Genomic DNA, 18,564 nt, shown 5'->3' on the forward strand with positions numbered 1-18,564 from the left:
TCCAGCAAGCTAATCTCGCTCTACAATTTGCCGCAGGGGGAGTTTAATTTGGATGCCCCACCACTGCTATCAATCTTCCAAGTACTGCGGGGATTTATGTATATCCCACTTTCTCAGTTCCACTTTGGAACTCGCAGCTCTCCGGCGCCCCCCTTACCCTCAGGTCAGTCAGGGAACTGCACCTAGGATAATTAGTCGCCGGACGGGCTGCCTGTTGTGAACCGGCAATTAGGCTTCTGCAGTAAGGGAATTATCAATGCTGTGGCTGAAGCCCCTTACTCAGCAATATAAGACCCTTCTAGACTGCCAGCAAGCCGTAATAGCCGTACACAACGCGCTGCCACCAGTCACGGTTACTTAATTCACAGTGTTAAATTAAGAGGGTCCGTGGCAAACCCCTTGAATTAGTAGCGATTATCTATCAAAGGCGTATAGTTCGATTCTTAGAGCATGGAGACAGATCTAAATAATTTCATTTATTTTCCGAAAGAGGACAGTGATTACAGATAAAAGTTGCTATAAAATTGAGACATAAAATATGTACAGTACAGGTATAAAATAAAAGTGGAGAAAACAAAGAGATTACACTCACAGTTCCATATTGTTCCTTAGGCAGACCATGCGGCTATGGTGGGTGGAGGCGGAGCTGCACTTCTCCGCTCATCTGGATCTTTCTAGCACGACGACTTGAGCTGTTCTGAGCTGGTTCTGCCAGGGAATGCCTTATAGACTTTCCTATGTGACATCACAGAGAGGTGCATTCTGGGTTGATCCCACCTCTCTTATCCAAGTTATGTTTTGGCTACAAAACTTAGATTAGCTATAACTTTATGGGAGAAGCTGGTATGGACTCATCAGTGGTATCATGTTTCCCAGCGTAATGAGCCCATCAAGAAAACATCAAACATCTATGCGATATGACCGTCCATTTGGGCGCAAATCATATCTCAGGTTCTGGACATCCGAGAGTTTTGCAACAGGCACCACAGCGAAGCTGGGTCTGCTCGGATCGCAGAAATATGATTTTTATATTTCTGCTGGGTATGGTTTTCGCGGGACAATCCCTTATTGTTTTATTCAAACTCCTGGTTTCAAACAAAGAGTTTAGTTCCCGCACTTTTTTTTCTCTTTCAGCTGAGAGAAGCCAGAGAATGGTGTGAGGAAGATGGTCTAGCTAATTAACATTCCTGCTCTTCCAGAGGAAGTGGCAGGGTTGATAAAACCTGGGGGGAAGGAATTCCTATTACTGACAGTTTACAATGTCCTAGGATGGAGGATTTGTTAGCACATTGCAACAGAAAACATATCTTCGGGCATTGTACATCACATACCGCTAATATCTGAAAAAAATTGAGGGTCTGGTGGTGGAATAGAGATTGACATGTTAGACCGGGGTCACACTTGCGAGAAACTCGCATGAGTCTCGCGTTTCGATACCCGCACTGCCGCCAGCACTCGAGACCGGAGCGCTAAGCTGCATAGAAATACATGCAGCCGAAACTCCGCTCCCGAGTGCCGGCAGCAGTGCCCGGGTGTTGGGACGCGAGACTCGTGCAAGTTTCTCGCAAGTGTGACCCCGGCCTTAGAGGCATTTCAACAGGTTTGATTGCGTTAGAGTTTGTGGTATAAGAAATAATCCATTCACTGACCATTGAAATACAGGGTGGGCCATTTATAAAGTTGGATCCAAAATGGCCGACTTCAAAATGGCCACCATGGTCACCACCCATCTTGAAAAGTTTTCCCTCTCCCATATACTAATGTGCCACAAACAGGAAGTTGATATCACCAGCCATTCCCATTTTATTTAGGTGTATCCATATAAATGGCCCACCCTGTAGATTTTGTTCTCTCCTAATGCTCCTCATATCTGCAAGTGATTTTGAAACAGTGGCGGAGTAGGGATTATCTTATTACAGACCTTTTTTTCCATGTTTGATTTCGTTAGAGACTGATGCTGCCATGTAGAGGAAAAAATCCTTTCAGGAACAATTCAAATAGACTATTCTGTAATAATACTGCTCTTAGCGGCGTAGATAATTTAAATTGAGCAAGGGTTGCCGGAAGGGGCGGGAAAGCTGATGTCCACGTGAAACTAGGACTGCTGTCGGAGCACAACAAACATGCTCATCCACGAGACCTAGCTTTCTGTCCCACTTTTCGTTGGTGGTCAGGACACCACTCTTTATGCCAGAGCAGTTCGAGCAAATTGTGGGTTGGAAGGCAGATAATGCTTGCAATCTGTTTCCCAGCCCCCACCCTCTCTTCCACACGGTCCAGTCTCGCCAGCCAAGAGTCTGGACCACGTAATCATCTTCTTGATCCTCCTTCCTCCCACCATGCTGAGTCCTAAAAGGCAAGCAACCCCATACTTGGACACTCCGAGGAGCTCTTTACCTTTCCATTTATGGCTTCATCGTGCAAGTTTCAAGAGGAACATGAGGAGATTGTGTGCTCTGTTTCCCAAATATTTGAGCAGCCACAGTCAAAAGTAGCTGATGGTGGTGAACTGCAATTACAGTCTCTAGAGGTGGATGGTGTTGAGACACAGTTACCAACAAGTCATGTTAAGCAAACAAGTCAGGAGGAGGATCAGGACGATGTGATGGATGATGAAATCACTGACCCAACCTGACAAGGTGTCATGCAGAGCGAGCACAGCAGGACAGAAGAGAAGGGATCCGCAGCGCTTCAACGGGCAAGAAGAGACAGTGTGACTGACAGAGAGAGAAGGCAGTCAACTGTTCCCCAGAGCACCTCACATGGCCAGATCCTAGGCTATTGTGTCTGGTGCTTTTTTTCAAAGAGAAAGTGCTGAAGATTAGAAAATGGTCATTTGCAACCTGTGCCATACCAAGAGCAGCAGGGGCCTGACTACCACCAGTATGCTCAGGCATACGTCATCCAAGCACCCAACTAGATGGGCCGAACACCTAGTTCCCCAATCAGTGTTTGCTGGTGACACCACTGCCTCTTCCCCTGCGCTATGAGCTTGCCAATCCCCTGTCCTGGCCGCAGGCGTGGTTGTTGCACATACATAACCATCATCACCAACCATGTCCACTTCCTTATCCGAGCGCAGCGTTCTGCCGTTGGAACACAAGTGAAAATACACATCCACCCATCCACAGGCCCAAACACTAAAGAAGCACATTTCCAGACTGCTTGCTCTGGAACTGTTGCCATTTGGGCTTCTGAACACTGAAGCTTTCCGCAGCCTAATGGCAGCAGACATCCCCTGGTACTTGCTTCCCAGCGGACACTATTTTTCTTTCTCCCGTAAAGTCGTCTCTGCCTTACACCAGCACGTGTCCCATAACAACACCCGTGCCCTGACCAGCGCAGTTACTGGGAACGTCCACTTATCAACCAACACGTGGCAAGTTCTTGTGGCCACAGATGCTACATTTCCCTGACGGCACACTGGGTAAACCTGCTTGAGGCTGGGACCAAGTTGGTCCCTGGGATTGCAGACTTGCTACCAATGCCAAAATTGCGGGCACAAGTTTCATCAGGGTTTCCCCTTTCTTCCTGCACCCCCTCCTACATCTCAGAATTATCGTCCATATCAGTCGCAAGCTGGAAGCACTGGCTCGATGGAATGCAACAGGCTTATATGTTTTGGTGACAAATGGCACTCCTCGGCAGAGTTGTTGAAAGGCCTAACAGACCATACAGATCTAACAGACCATGGTCCTGTTTGATAATTGTCAGTGGAGTTTTAGTCTTCCAATTAGAAATCATCCACACCTGAATAAGTAAGATGATTTGTTCTTTATTGATCATGCCAGCATGGAGAGGGAATGATGGCTGCACCAGATGTGAGCAGTCAACTGTCTGCCCCAATACAGATTCTTTGAGTTTAAATAGAACAAGAGAAGGGCGTTCAAAATACAAAGTTTGCAAAATAGTATACATGTTAATCGTATGCTTAACTGTCAGTGTTCCTTATCTTTGTTACCAGAGAAGAAAAATGGATGACACCTTTATTTGGATGTTTGACGAGGAAGCCAGCTAGCATTCACAAAAGTTACACCCATGTCTTCACAATATGTTAGCTGAATAGTTTCTAAGTCTAGGAACATATATACACTGCTCAAAAAAATAAATGGAACACTTAAACAACAGAATATAAACTCCAAGTAAATCAAACTTCTGTGAAATCAAACTGTCCACTTAGGAAGCAACACTGATTGACAATCAATTTCACACGCTGTGCAAATGGAATAGACAACAGATGGAAATTATTGGCAATTATCAAGACACCCTCAACAAAGGAGTCGTTCTCTAGGTGGGACCACAGACCAGATTGATCCGACATTAAGCTGACCTTCCTCCTGTCAGTTCTGGTGCGGCGGCCATCTTGTGCTTCCTCAGGCACCGAGATGGAGAACAGCACGGGAGCAACATGCATCTGACCCACAACTAATGCAGAAGGATTATTATTAGAACTCCTGGGTGCCAGGAGCGGAGAGAGAGCAGCCTCCAGGGCCAGAGTCAGGAACAGTGGTGAATGCTCCTCATCACACCTCTGGTGGCCATCTTGTGGCATGACGTCGACAGGACACAGGAGCAAGTCAGAGAATATCCAGCCGCAGGAGAGATGATCTACGGGTAGGTAAGTTATCTTAGCGGTTGACGACATCTCCCGAAGATGTGGGGTAGGTTATCCTTAGGGTACCAAGGGAGGAGAGTTCGGGCCAGCTTCTCCTCCTGGCGCTGCGTCTCCCGATGTCTGTGGGTCCTGTGCCGGCTTTTGTGGGTGCAGGAAACTTTCTATATCTCCCCCGGTGAGGCAGAGTACAAGATGACAAGCGTTCTTTTGTCCTCCTGACCACTTTGCCCATGATGAGGAAAGGTTTATCGGCGTTTTCCTTGTTGGAGGTAGAGGAGCTCCAAAAAGTCCGTTTTTACACAGTCATGGCTAGCCACTACCCCTGTGATTATCCTTTTTATGTAGTGTTTTATGTGTTTTACAGCCACTCATCTTCAGTTTTTCTTTCCATTATTTAGGTTTCTATAATTTTCCTGACCCGTAAAGAATGGATAGAGACAGGGTCAAGATTGTAGAGAATGTATTATACATCACCCTAGAGATCCTCTTCTGGCTTACTGGAGAGGTGAGAGATTCTGATGAAGTCACATTACATCATTCTTATCTATGGGAATAACAGATGGACAGAACTGGAGAGGTGAGGACTCTGGAAATGTCTGTAGTGAGATGTATTAATGTGTCTCTCCATAACCAGGATTACACAGTAGTGAAGAAGACCTCTAGTGAGCGCTGTCAGGACCCTGTGTCTGAGGGATTGGGAAGACCCCTGAGCCCACTCACGGTGCCTTCCCCTCACCCCATGAGACATGAGGACATCAATGACCAGAAGATCCTAGAACTCACCTACAAGATAATTGAGCTGCTGACTGGAGAGGTGACACTGCTGGGATGTTATGCAGTAACATTATGGAGGGATCGGGGGATGACAGTATCATTGTATATGTCAGGTTCCTATTAGGTGTCAGGATGTCACTATCTATTTCTCCATGGAGGAGTGGGAGTATTTAGAAGAACACAATGATCTGTACAATGAGGTCATGATGGAGGTTTCCAAACCCCTCATATCACCAGGTAATGGACAGGACTAAATAAACACAGTGTATAATTATCTGTATGTAAAGAATGAATTCAGTCCCGTTATGTGCTTCCTCCAGTTCTATCCAATAAGAGGACAACACCAGAGAAATGTCCCCGTCCTCTTCTTCCACAGGATGGTGTAGAAGATCCCCATGTTCCTCAGGATCATCAGGTAGGTGGAGAGAAGGTGTCATGAGATCTCCCCTATGATGTGTAGATGGCTGTGAAAGGTCTTGTGCTCTGTCTTGTTTTCTCCACCAGTATTATGTATTATACTTTCTTTAACTTTTGCAATATTTGTTTCAGGGTGAAGATCTGACCTATATTAATACTACAGGGACATATGTGAGCGGTGATGAGTGGTATAAAGAGGAGATTCCTACAGATAACCACCCAGGTTAGTAGTGACCACTAAATGGAGAGAAGTCACAGATTCTTTACATTTGGAATATATTTTAATTGGTGCGTATCCTTTTGCATATCCCAGTCCTTCAACCACAATAATAGTTAATGGCCACTTGTTGGGAGTCTCTCTATGTCACTGCAGACTTATGAATACTCACAGTGCACGCTGTCAGGATTTTCTAGTGCGGACAAGTGTGAAATATACGATTATTATATATTTGATTTCATGTGTCAACCAGACTTGCGTGGCCTTGCTCAACACGAGTGACTTGAGCAAGGCCGAACCTGTCTTTCTCCTTCGTCTCATTGGGGGACACAGAGACTGTGGGTGTATGCTACTGCTGTCTGGAGGCTGACACTAGGTATACAAAAAACAAGTTAGCTCCTCCTCCGCCGCATACACCCTCTCCCCGATAGCGGGCGGAAACCAGTTTTTTTGCTTAGTGTCTTATGGAGGCACACGCAGTCTGGATCTCTCCAGACTATTTTTTTTCTAGTTTACCATGAAGATGAGACAGGGGCGACGGATCCTATAGAAAGGGTCCGATCTTCCCAAACCAACAACGGGCGAGCACGCGTTGAGTATCGCCTCCGCGTATCCTTTCCCGCACCGAGGGACATCTCTGGGACTTTTCCCCAGACATCTATTTTTTTCTTTGTTTTTTATTTTATGAAGATAAGACAGGGGCAACGCATCCTATTGAAAGGATCCGATTTCCCCAAACCAGCAACGGGTGACCACGTGCGAGTGTCCCTCCACATTTCCTTTCCCGCGACGTGGGACACTATGCCAGACTTAGCCCTGTCCACCCCTAGGTATTGAAACCATGGGCTTGCACAGAGGCACAAGACTAGTCTGTGCGGCCCCCACTGCTCCACCAACGCATGACGGCGGTGCTGCATGGCGGCGGACGGTCCCTCTCCTCGCCCCTGCAAGGCGGACGGAGCTAGGGTGCCTGCACCGTCCAAAACGGAAATACCTCAGGTGCTGGCTATGGAGCTGGAGCGCAGGTATGAGCTGGAGAGGGCCCTGGGCAGCGTTTTTCGGAGCCAGGGATAGTAGTCAGGCTTACCCCCGGGTGGAGAGGCGCTGCAGGACTCAGGCGGCCATTCGGCTGGGGGGGACAGCCTTTAGAATGGCTAAAGCCCGGGTAATCAGTTCGCATTAATCCCCCCCCTTTTCCGCCTTCCTTCCCTCCCTCCCTCCGCTCCTCTAACCTTCCGCGTGCCATCACTTCCCTCCTCCCTCCTGGTACCGGTGCGGTCCGGGAGACTCAGTGGGCCCGGGGAGCCGCCAGCAGACGGAGTGGCATGGGAAGTCGGATCACGGGGTAGCGGTCCGCCAGCATACCAAGTGGGCGGACCGTCTCTAATTTAGCCCGCGGCCCGGGCCGCGGGCGGAAGTTCCGCCCTGGGCGCAACGTCATATCCGGCGCCGCCCCCCATGACCAGGGCGGGCGCCGGATAAAATTGAGGCCCCGGCTGCAAAGCAGGGTAGGCCGCGATCATAGAAGACTTGCAGCTTACCCAGGAGTGAAGCAGCAGGCTGACTGCAGGAGCACGGGGAGAGACACACAGGAGCAGGTAAGTGCGACCCCCGTCCCGGAGCCACGCTAAGGCATTACAGGGTTACCCTCCTCCTCTCCCCTCGAACCTTAAAAGGAATTTTTTTTTTTTTTTTTGGCCTACTCCAGCAGTATGTCTGGAAAAGGAAAAACGCACACGTTCCTTTATGCCGCATGCGTTTCCTGTGGGGTTATGTTCCCACGAGCGCAGACTGTTAAGTTATGTGAAGCCTGCGACTCCGAACGCGCCCAGGAGCCCTCCCCTGCGACAGAGCCCAGGGGTCTGGATCCCCCAGAATGGGCGTTATCACTCTCTCGGTCCATGGCTTCGCTCACGAAGGCGATTGAGACCCTTCAGGCCCCGGATAGGGGTAGAGACGACGGCTCGCCTGTCTGGGAGGGTTCATCCATCTCACAAGAGCCTCTGGCCTGCAGGGGCCGCACTCTCTCTAGGCAGACGCATAGGAAAAGAACCCATACTGCGTCTCCAGGCCCCTCCGGTGCCTCAGCATCCGCGAGTGCGGCGTCTCGCTCACCGTCACCATTTTCTGGGAGCGAGCAGAGTTCAGGTGATGACGTGGAGGAATCCTTGGACCTGGATACCCCGGGGTATCGGGAGACGGTAGACAGTCTTATTGAAGCGGTCAATCAGACTCTGGGTATTGAGGATGATGTCTCCCTAACCGCAAGTCATAAGGTATCCTTTAAGAAGGCCAGGAGACCACATAGAGTGTTTAGCACTCATCCTGAGTTCGGGGACATAGTGCAGCGGCACAGAGAACGTCCAGACAAACGTTTTTCAGGACAAAAAACGCTAGAAAAGAGAGATCCGTTTGCATTAGAGCTCTGTAAGAAATGGGTGGAATCTCCGGTGGTGGATCCCCCAGTGTCACGCCTGGCCTCAAGATCCTTGTTGTCAGTACCTAGTGGTTCTTCCATTAAGGACCCCACGGATAGACTCATAGAGGGTTTAGCTCGCTCGGTGTATGAGGCATCGGGATCAGCGCTCTTTCCTTTTGCGGCAACGTGGGTAGCCAAAGCCATGATGTTATGGTCAGATTCTTTGAATAAGGTCCTACAGGATAGAGAATTGCTGACGAAAGTGGCTGAGGTAGCAAGTCAGATCGCGATGGCGGGTGACTATTTAATTAATGCATGTTTGGATGCGGCTAATGGCGCGGCACTAGCGGCGGCAAATGCAATCGCCATTAGGAGAGCCTTGTGGTTAAGGCTATGGCGGGCTGATTCGATTTCTAAGAAGTCTTTGACTTCCCTGCCTTTTCAGGGTAATCGGCTATTTGGGGAGAAATTAGACAAACTCATTTCAGACGCTACAGGGGGAAAAAGCAGCTTTCTTCCACAACAGAAGATTTGACTGCCATTTCGTCAACCTCAGGCGCGCTTTCGAGCATTTCGCACCCCCGGGTGGATGAAAGCGGCCAGTACCCCCGCCCCAGCTCGCTATAGCCAAGACAAAGAGCGTCAGGTCACGTATAAAACCAACCCGCTGGGTAGGATGCGGGGCCGCCCGCCCAGGTCAAGGGGGGCCAGGTCCCAGAGGCCCTCAGCAAAATCACTCGAGGCATCCGGTACCCGAGGACAGCAGAGTAGGCGTACGTCTGCTCAGGTTCTGCCGCGTCTGGGTTGCAGTGGCGCGCAACGCATGGGTGGCAGAATTAGTGTGTTCCGGGTACAAAATAGAATTTGTAAAAGATCCGCCAAGACGATTTTTTCTTTCCCGGCCTCCCAAAACGGAATCCCGGGCAGAGGCATTGCTAGGGGCCATCGAGGTGCTGCAGTGCAACGGGGTCATTGTCCCTGTACCAGAGTGAGAAAGAACCCAAGGATTTTATTCTAACCTGTTCGCGGTCCCCAAGAAGGACGGAACAGTAAGGCTGGTTCTGGACCTAAAGCTCCTGAACAGGTTCATCAGAGTCAGGCGTTTTCGCATGGAATCTCTCCGGTCGGTCATATCGTCCATGGAGCACGGAGAATATTTGGCCTCGATCGATGTCCAGGATGCCTACCTGCACATCCCTATTTTTCCCCCCGCATCAAAGGTTCCTTCGGTTTGCAATCGATGGTCGGCATTTCCAATTTGTGGCCCTACCTTTCGGGTTGGCCACGGCCCCCAGAATATTCACGAAGGTGATGGCTGTCATCATGGCCATTCTACATTCTCGGGGCATAGGGTTTTGCCGTACTTAGACGACCTCTTAGTAAAGGGCCCGTCCTTTCGGGCATGCGAGGAAAACATCAGCATCACACTGGATACCCTATCTCGCCTAGGATGGCTGGTCAACGGGAAGAAGTCATCCCTTACCCCAGCTCAGAGGATCTCATTCCTAGGGATGATTTTCGACACTTCCCGAGGGTTGGTAATTCTCCCTCAGGACAAGGCTCGGGCGCTCCGGCAGGGAGTTCGAAGTCTTCAACAACCAGGCCCTCACACTATCCGGTTTGGGATGAGGGTTTTAGGGAGGATGGTGGCGGCGATGGAAGCAATTCCGTTTGCTCAATTTCATCTTCGTCCCCTGCAGCATGCTCTCTTAGCGTCTTGGGACAGGAGTCTGCTATAATAATTGTAATAAAGTTCTTTCTTTTATGTGCATGTGTATATGTGTGTGTGTGTGTGTGTGTGTGTGTGTATATATATATATATATATATATATATGTATCTATATACATATGTGTATGTGTGTGTATATTACACAGTATATACCGTACATGATTCTGCTATTATTATCCCTAGTCACTCTTTTCAGCTGATGTAATACATGGGTGTAGTGCTTAGGTTGCAAAACTTATCTAACGTACAAAATAAAAGTCATACCTTTGCTTCTCTGGTAACAGAGATAAGGATAGCCCAATGCTAAGCAAATTGTACTTACTATTCTGCAAACGCAATATGTTTCAACACCCTTTGGGTTTTGCTATTTAAACTCTTAAGAATATGTATTGAGTTAGACAGAGGACGGCCCACACTTGGTGTGAATGTCATTCTCTCTCCATGCCGGCATGTCCAATAAAGAAGCATCTTACTTATTCAGGTCTAGACGATTTCTAATTGGAAGACTGAAACTCCCTTGACAGAGTTCGTTCTCGCTCGATCATCAGTGCAGGTTGTCCTCTCAGGTTCGACGGGCACTTCAATGGTGGACGCGCGACTCCTCTCTTCGTCAGGGGAAGCCCTTTCCCCCAGATCAATGGTTGGTGATCACGACCGATGCGAGTCTTTTCGGTTGGGGGGCAATCTTCCGCTATCACACAGCCCAGGGGAAATAGTCGCCTCAGGAGGCTCGTCTCCCGATCAACCTGTTGGAGATTCGAGCGGTGCGGTTGGCACTGCAGCATTTTCAGCACTTGCTAGCAGGACGCCCAGTCCGGGTTCAATCAGACAACGCCACGGCAGTGGCGTACATGAATCACCAGGGAGGCACGCGCAGCAGGGCAACCATGCGCGAGATAGAGCATGTACTCCGTTGGGCCGAGAGGCACCACTCGGTAATCTCAGCAGTTCACATACCAGGCATGGAAAATTGGGCAGCAGATTTCCTAAGCCGGCAAGGTGTCGCGGCCGGGGAATGGTCCCTGCACCCCGAGGTCTTCCAGCAGATTTTACCAACGGTGGGGGACTCCGGACGTGGATCTGATGGCCTCCAGGGAGAACGCCAAAGTGGGCACGTTTGTCGCTCGGTCTCAGGACCCGCGAGCAATCGCAGTGGATGCGTTGGTCCTACCATGGAACCAGTTTCGGCTCCCATACCTGTTTCGCCCACTGCCACTTCTCCCGAGGGTCATCAAAAAGATCAAGACAGAGGGGGTCCCAGCAATTCTGCTGGCCCCAGACTGGCCCCGTCGAGTATGGTACGCGGATCTAGTGAAGCTCCTCGCAGACGTGCCTTGGCGTCTACCGGAATGACCAGACTTACTGTCCCAGGGGCCGATCTACCACCCGAACTTAGGGGCCCTGGATTTGACGGCATGGCCGTTGAATCTTGGATTCTGACCCAGGCGGGGTTTGGGCGTGAAGTGGTTGCTACAATGGTTAGCGCCCGGAAGCCGGCCTCGGCGAGAATTTATCATAACACTTGGAAAGTTTTCTTTCATTGGTGTCGAGAACACGGGGTTGCGCCATTATCCTTTTCGGTCCCCAACATCCTGGCTTTTCTTCAGTCCGGCCTAGACGCAGGGTTGGCTCCGAGTTCCCTTAGGAGGCAGATATCGGCCTTGTCGGTCCTTTTCCAGCGAAAGATCGCTACCAATATGCAGGTCAGGACGTTCATTCAGGGGGTCTCTCATTTAGTTCCCCCCTATAGAGCACCCATAGACGCCTGGGACCTTAACCTGGTCCTGAGTGTCCTGCAGGAAGCTCCGTTTGAACCGTTACAGGAAATTTCTTTGTCATATCTCTCCAGGAAGGTTGTATTCTTGGTAGCCATAACTTCCTATAGGCGGGTCTCGGAGTTGGGAGCATTATCTTGTAGAGCCCCATTTCTGACTTTTTTTAAGGATAAGGTAGTCCTTAGACCACCGCCGCCTTTTCTGCCGAAGGTCGTGTCCTCTTTCCACATTAATGAGGACATTGTTCTGCCTTTGTTTTGTCCAGCGCCAGTACACAGAGTGGAAAGGGCGCTCCACACTTTAGACCTGGTAAGAGCTCTCAGGAGGTACATGGCAAGGACAGCACCTTTTCGCCAGACAGACTCGTTGTTTGTGATTCCCGAAGGGCGCAGGAAGGGGCTCGCAGCCTCACGGTCGACCATAGCCAGATGGATTCGCCTAACTATTCAGGAGGCTTACCGTATTAGAGGCGCACCGATTCCAACAGGGATAGGGGCGCACTCTACTCGGGCAGTGGGCGCCTCTTGGGCGCTTCGGCACCAGGCTTCGGCAGAGCAGGTATGCAAAGCAGCAACCTGGTCCAGCCTGCACACTTTTTGTAAGCATTACAATGTGCATACTCAGGCCTTGTCGGATGCGAGCCTGGGTAGAAAAATTCTCCAAGCAGCAGTGGCACACCTTTAGACAGGAGGGCATGCGGCTTGGATCGGTGAGTTGTCCTCCCACCCAGGGACTGCTTTAGGACGTCCTACAGTCTCTGTGTCCCCCAATGAGACGAAGGAGAAACATGGATTTTTGTGAGTACTCACCGTAAAATCCTTTTCTCCGAGACGCTCATTGGGGGACACAGCACCCACCCTAGTAGCCAGTGGGCTCTTGTTTATTTAATTAATATGGTTTCTTTTAAAATTCTGCATTAAGGCTAATTTGTTTTTTATGTTCTCCTACTGCTTTTGCACTAATCTGGTTTCCGCCCGCTATCGGGGCGAGGGTGTATGCGGCGGAGGAGGAGCTAACTTGTTTTTTGTATACCTAGTGTCAGCCTCCAGACGGCAGTAGCATACACCCACAGTCTTTGTGTCCCCCAATGAGCGTCTCGGAGAAAAGGATTTTACGGTGAGTACTCACAAAAATCCATGTATTTGGAATGTGGCCAGAAGTATGCAAATCGCATAGTTCCTTGCACTGGAGAATCATGACAACCCCTTTAAAAGTTACTTTTTTGGGTTTGGAATTACCACAGATCACAGCCTTGTTTGTTACCAGAAGTAGATAATTTAGGAAGGAATAGTATAAAAGACTTGACTTTTTTTTATCCAGTGCTAGCTTTGTTTCCCCACCTAGATTAGCCCATTTTTGAATTATCAACTGAGAATTGAAATTATATGTTACCCCCTGTTTTTGTTTCGGTTTCTTATGGGTCATGATTCCTTAGCTTGGTGTGTTCTTGACGCAGTGAGTGACGTCTCAGTCGTCCAATCTAGTGCAAGGGCATTCCGAGCTGTCTGTTTTTTTATAGACAGCTCAGCCGTCCAATGTGAGACTGGGAGGTGCTGAGTTTTCTTCATGTGGTCCCTATTTTAAATGATTACCCAGCTAGTTAGATAAGCTGTCATCCTCAAATATCTGCCTGACGTAGCATTTGCTTGGTGGTTTGCCTTGTATTCCTGTGCTCTGTTTGTTGATCTATTGATGCCTGACCTTGGCCATTGTTGAGGAGGTCACATAGGCCTCCCAGGTACATTTTTACTCCTCAGGCAAAATACTGCTAAACGTGGAACTACTAAGAACCTGTGGTTATCTACATTAGCTTTCATTGACTGTGGGTCTGCTACCAATTTAATTTGATTTTTGACTGGTTCTGAAATGGTCAATAAGCTCCAACTCAATAGTGGCTAGATAGCTGGCAACAGCCGAGACATGTTTCCTATATAGGTAAAATCCCGATAATTTTTTTGTACCTGAAAATACTGCCATGAAAGAATAGGTAACCGAAAGTTTACAGAAGGGTCATATCCGTCCTTCATCCTCGTGTGTAGCTGCTGGACTTTTCTTTATTAAAAGGACAGATAGGTGTCTCCGTCCTTGCCTCGATTTCCGTGAATTAAACATAATACCTACCAATTTCCATCCCTGACCTTTTTATAATCAGCTTATTTGGGCTAAATGGTTGTCTAAACTGGATCTTAGGGAGTCTTATAATTTGATATGCATCCGGGAGGGTGATGAGTGGAAGACTGTGTTTTTAGCATCTCGGGGCCTTTTTGAAAATCTGGTTATGCCTTTTGGGTTATCCAATGCGCCAGCGGTATTTCAAAATTTTATGAACGATATATTTTCTGATTGTATTGGAAGCTTTATTGTGGTATACCTTGACGATATTCCAATTTTTTTACCTTATCTGGATTAGCACTATGAACATATCCATTTTGTTTTACTAAAGCTTAGAGAGAATTCTTTATTTGTTAAACTGGAGAAATGTGCCTTTTCTGTCCAAGAGATCGTTCTTGGGGTTCAGCTAAAGGGTTTAAGATAGATCCTGGAAAGGTGCAGGCCATAATTGATTGGATTTAACCTCGTGAGCTTAAAGCGTTACAACATTTTTTTTTTTAGGGTTTGCCAATCATTACAGAAACTTTATTAGGGGTTTTTCACAGATTGCTGAATCTCCTACTGATCTCACACGTAAGAGGGAAGATCTTAAGTTTTGGTCACTGGATATTATTTTCATTTAAGAGTATTTTATGTCTGCTCCAGTTTTAATCTAACCTGATTTTCAGAAACCATTCATTGTGGAGGTGGATGCTTCAGAGGTCGGGGTTTGGACTTTATTATCTCAAGTTTCCAAAACTCTGACCAACTTGCATTTTTTTCTGAGAAATTTTCGTTTGCAGAGAGAAATTATGATGTTGGGAATAGCAAGCTGCTTGTGGTTCAATTTGCTTTTGAAGAATTGACACAGTTTTTGTAAAGGACTGAGCGTCAAGTCATAAAAATGTAGCTTATATTGAGGCTGTGTGCCCACGATGCGATTTTTAAGCGTTTTTGCCGCGATTTTCGGCGCGAAAACGCTGTGAAAACGTTTAAAAATCTTGTACATGACGCACCCCATGCATTCCTATGGCATTCCGCACATGCTGTGCTAATGCTGCGCTTTTTTCCGGGGCGGAATCGTATCGCGGAAAAAATCGCAGCATGATCATTCTTTTGTGCGGAATTGCAAAGAATTGCCGCGATTCCGCATCCATAGGAATGCATGAGAATCGCTTACTTCCCGCATGTGGCTATGCCCACCATGCGGGGAGTTAAGCGTCTCATGTGCGGTTGGTACCCACGGTGTGGAGGAGAGGAGACTGTCCTCCAGGCCCTGGGTACCATACCCCTGTAAAAAAAAGAATAAAAAATAAAAAATCGGGGTATATTTTCCTTCCGACGTCCCACACTGCATTCCCGGGCCTCAGCGTTCCCAGTAATGCCTTGCGGCAAGGTCCTGTGATGACGTAGTCTCGCGTGACTCTAGTAACGCGAGACCAACGTCATCACAGCTCTCGCAAGGCATCGCTGGGAACGCTGAGGCCCGGGATGGCAGCGTGGGACTTCGGAAGGTAAATATACCCCGATTTTTTTTTATTTTTTTATCATTTTTAACATTTTATCTTTTACTATTGATGCCGCATAGGCAGCCTCAATAGTAAAAAGCTGGTCACACTTGTCAAACACTATGTTTGACGAGTGTGACCAACCTGTCAATCAATTTCCAAGCGATGCTTCAAATCGCTTGGAAAGTGCTTGAGAAAATCTCGGCAAAATCGCGAACAGAATCGCAGTGAAATCGCGCAGAAAAAAACGCGCGATTTCTGGGAAGGAGTCCGGTTTTCATTGTGCATTTTAAAACGCTACGTGGGCCCATAGCCTGAATCAGTTAAACGGTTAACCCCAAGACATGCCAGATGGTCCTTATTCTTTCCTAGATTCCATTTTTTGATCAAATTTCAGTCCTGAATCCAAGAATGTGAGGACTGACGCTTTCTCTTGCAGCCTGGACTCAGTTTCTCCTCCATTCTTGCTCAGGGTATTGTGAATTCTACGGTATCGTCAGAGTTGGATGCAGAGATCTGTAAAGCCCAGCCTATTGCCCCTTTTGCTACATCAGGTTCCAAACAATTTGTGCCGGCCTACCTAAAATTGCATCTATCACAGTAGTTTCATGATTCTGTCTTGAGTGGTCATCCTGGAGTTACTGCTACATGGAAAGCTTTTGATTGACTCTTTTGGTGGTTGTCCATGTATAATGATAAAGTCTGTCATAACCAGATTGCTGTGGAATTGTATCCATTGCTAATTCCATTAAGACCGTGGACTCATTTGTCTATGGATTTCATTACTTATTTGCCTTTGTCTGGTGGGAAAAATGTTATTTGAGTGGTAGTTGGCCAATTCAGTAAACAAGCTCACTTTGTTCCATTATCGGGGTTACCGAATGCTAAAATGCTTTCCAAGTTGTTTGTCAATCACGTGGTGAGATTGCATTGTATTCCTTTGAACATAATATCACATAGGGGTGCAATTTGTCTCCAAATTCTGGAGAGCATTTTGTAAGAAATTGAGGATTGATTTGTTTTTCTCCTCTACTTACCAATCTGAAACCGATGGTCAGAGAGGACAACTCAATCGTTGGAACAAATTTGAAGATGCTTCATTGCGGATTAGCAGGAGGACTGGTCCTCATTTTTACCTCTTGCCAAGTTTACCTTTAACAGTTGGGTCAATCAGTTCTCTAAAACCCCATCTTTTTTGCAGTTACGGGTTTCATCCTCATTTTGGTTAATTTTCTATGATGAGTTAAGGGTGTCCTGGGGTACAGTTGGCCATCCAGAAACTTCATGCTATCTGGAGGGGGGTTGAAAGGAATTTTGGAGTGGCTCAACTTCGTCAAAACCGGAAGGCCAATAGGAAACGTTCGGCAGGTCAAGTCTTCCAAGTTGCGGATAAGGTTTTGTTATCCTCCAAAAATGTTAAACTGAAATTACCATGAGCAAAGTTGGGTCCTAAATTTATTTTTCCTTGCAAGATTCTGGAGATAGTCAATTCTGTTGCTATCAGATTAAAATTTCCTCAATCTTTTCATGTCCCTAATGTGTTCCATAGATCTCTATTAAAGGAGTTTGTCCCTTCGGTGTAGTCTGTCTCGTCCCTGACCCCTCCTGTTTAAGTCAATGGACGTTTAGTGTATAAAGCGCAGAGGATTGTGGATTCTAGGAGAGTCTGAAATTTTCTCCAATATCTCATTCATTGTAGGGGATACGGAACCAAGGAGAGATCCTGGGTTCCGGCGCATTCAGTGAAGGATGATCGTTTGGTCAGGTCCTTCCATCTTTGTTTCCAGAAGAGGGGGTACTCTCACGATTCCTCCGCTCAGTGTGTTTTGGACACAATGAGTTATTGCTCAGTCGTTTAATCTAGTGCAGGGGTGTGATGAGCTGTCAATATTTTGATAGACAGCTCAGCCCTCCAATCTGAGATTGGGAGGGGCTGAGCTTCCTTCAGGTGTTCCCTGTTTAAAATGATTACTGTTATGAATGTGTCACCGATAGCAGGCCAGGCTAAGCCACAGAAAACCAGAGAGGTTGGTAACTAAGCGGATGCAGACCCCTGATCCTGTCCACACAACTAGCAGTAGCCGTGGAGCGTACCTACTATGATCCTAGACGCCTCGGCACAGCCGGAGAGCTAACTAAGCCTAAAGCAAGAAAGGGGAAATCTAAACTGCCCCGGAGCAGACCCCAAAGGAAAAGACAGCCCCCAAGCATATATTGTCGGTGAGACAAGATGAAAGCACAAACGCAGGCAGAAAAATAGACTGAGCAAACGATGGGGCCCACACTGACTAGACAGGACAGGAAAGGAAAGACACTGTCTGCAATCACGCAAAAAACCCTGCAAAAAGTCCAACACGTCTGATACACAAAAACACTGAAGTCGCACGACTTCGCCCCACTATATCAGCACTCTGGTATATTCTGAAAGCAAGCAACAAGACCAGTATAAAAGGGGACAAAACAAACTGACACATGCAGTAACATATGGGCAGTGATTCAGCACAGCCACAGCCGGAGCTAGCTGACCCGCACAAAGCAGAGATAAACAAAACCAGATCGAATGCAAACAGAATAGCAAATGAACCACTTAGCTGAACATGCAGGGAAAGAGCAGGAGACATCAGACCTCAGGAGGCACAGGAAGAAAATCACCAGCAGGGATAGAGGGAGTCGGCTGTCTTAAATCCCAATCAGAAACCCCAGATCTCCAATCGTCTTCCTGATTATCAGGTGGCAAGCCTCTGTCAATGTGATCAGCTCCGCTATCTTCAGTAATCACCAGAGGGAAGCCAGAGAGAGAATTCACAACAGATTACCCAGCTACTTGGCTAAGCCGTCAGCCCCAGATCTCTGCCAATTGTAGCATTTGCTCAGTGGTGGTTTGCCTTGTATTTCTGTGCTCTGTTTATTTATCTATTGCCTGACCTTAGACCTTGTTGTGAGCATCATTTTGCATAGTCTCTTTGCTCTGATCCTCTATCTTTTTAGTATTCTGACCTCGGACTGTTACCTGACTATG

General features: G+C 47.7%; 1 protein-coding gene across 1 annotated transcript in view; it reads left to right on the forward strand.

Moving 5' to 3' along the window:
* The window catches only part of LOC141055813 (oocyte zinc finger protein XlCOF8.4-like), a 42,662-nt gene that overhangs the window by 11,986 nt on the left and 12,112 nt on the right, over positions 1 to 18,564 (forward strand). Inside the window, exons 2-6 of the mRNA XM_073552528.1 lie at positions 5,014 to 5,120; positions 5,250 to 5,429; positions 5,503 to 5,626; positions 5,710 to 5,804; positions 5,939 to 6,029. Coding sequence (XP_073408629.1) covers positions 5,043 to 5,120; positions 5,250 to 5,429; positions 5,503 to 5,626; positions 5,710 to 5,804; positions 5,939 to 6,029 — 568 coding nt within the window. The 5' untranslated portion in view covers positions 5,014 to 5,042. The remainder of the gene's footprint in view (positions 1 to 5,013; positions 5,121 to 5,249; positions 5,430 to 5,502; positions 5,627 to 5,709; positions 5,805 to 5,938; positions 6,030 to 18,564) is intronic.

The sequence above is a fragment of the Dendrobates tinctorius genome, unplaced genomic scaffold, assembly GCF_039654945.1.
Source record: "Dendrobates tinctorius isolate UK_male_01 unplaced genomic scaffold, ASM3965494v1 ptg000192l, whole genome shotgun sequence".
Lineage (NCBI taxonomy): Eukaryota > Metazoa > Chordata > Amphibia > Anura > Dendrobatidae > Dendrobates > Dendrobates tinctorius.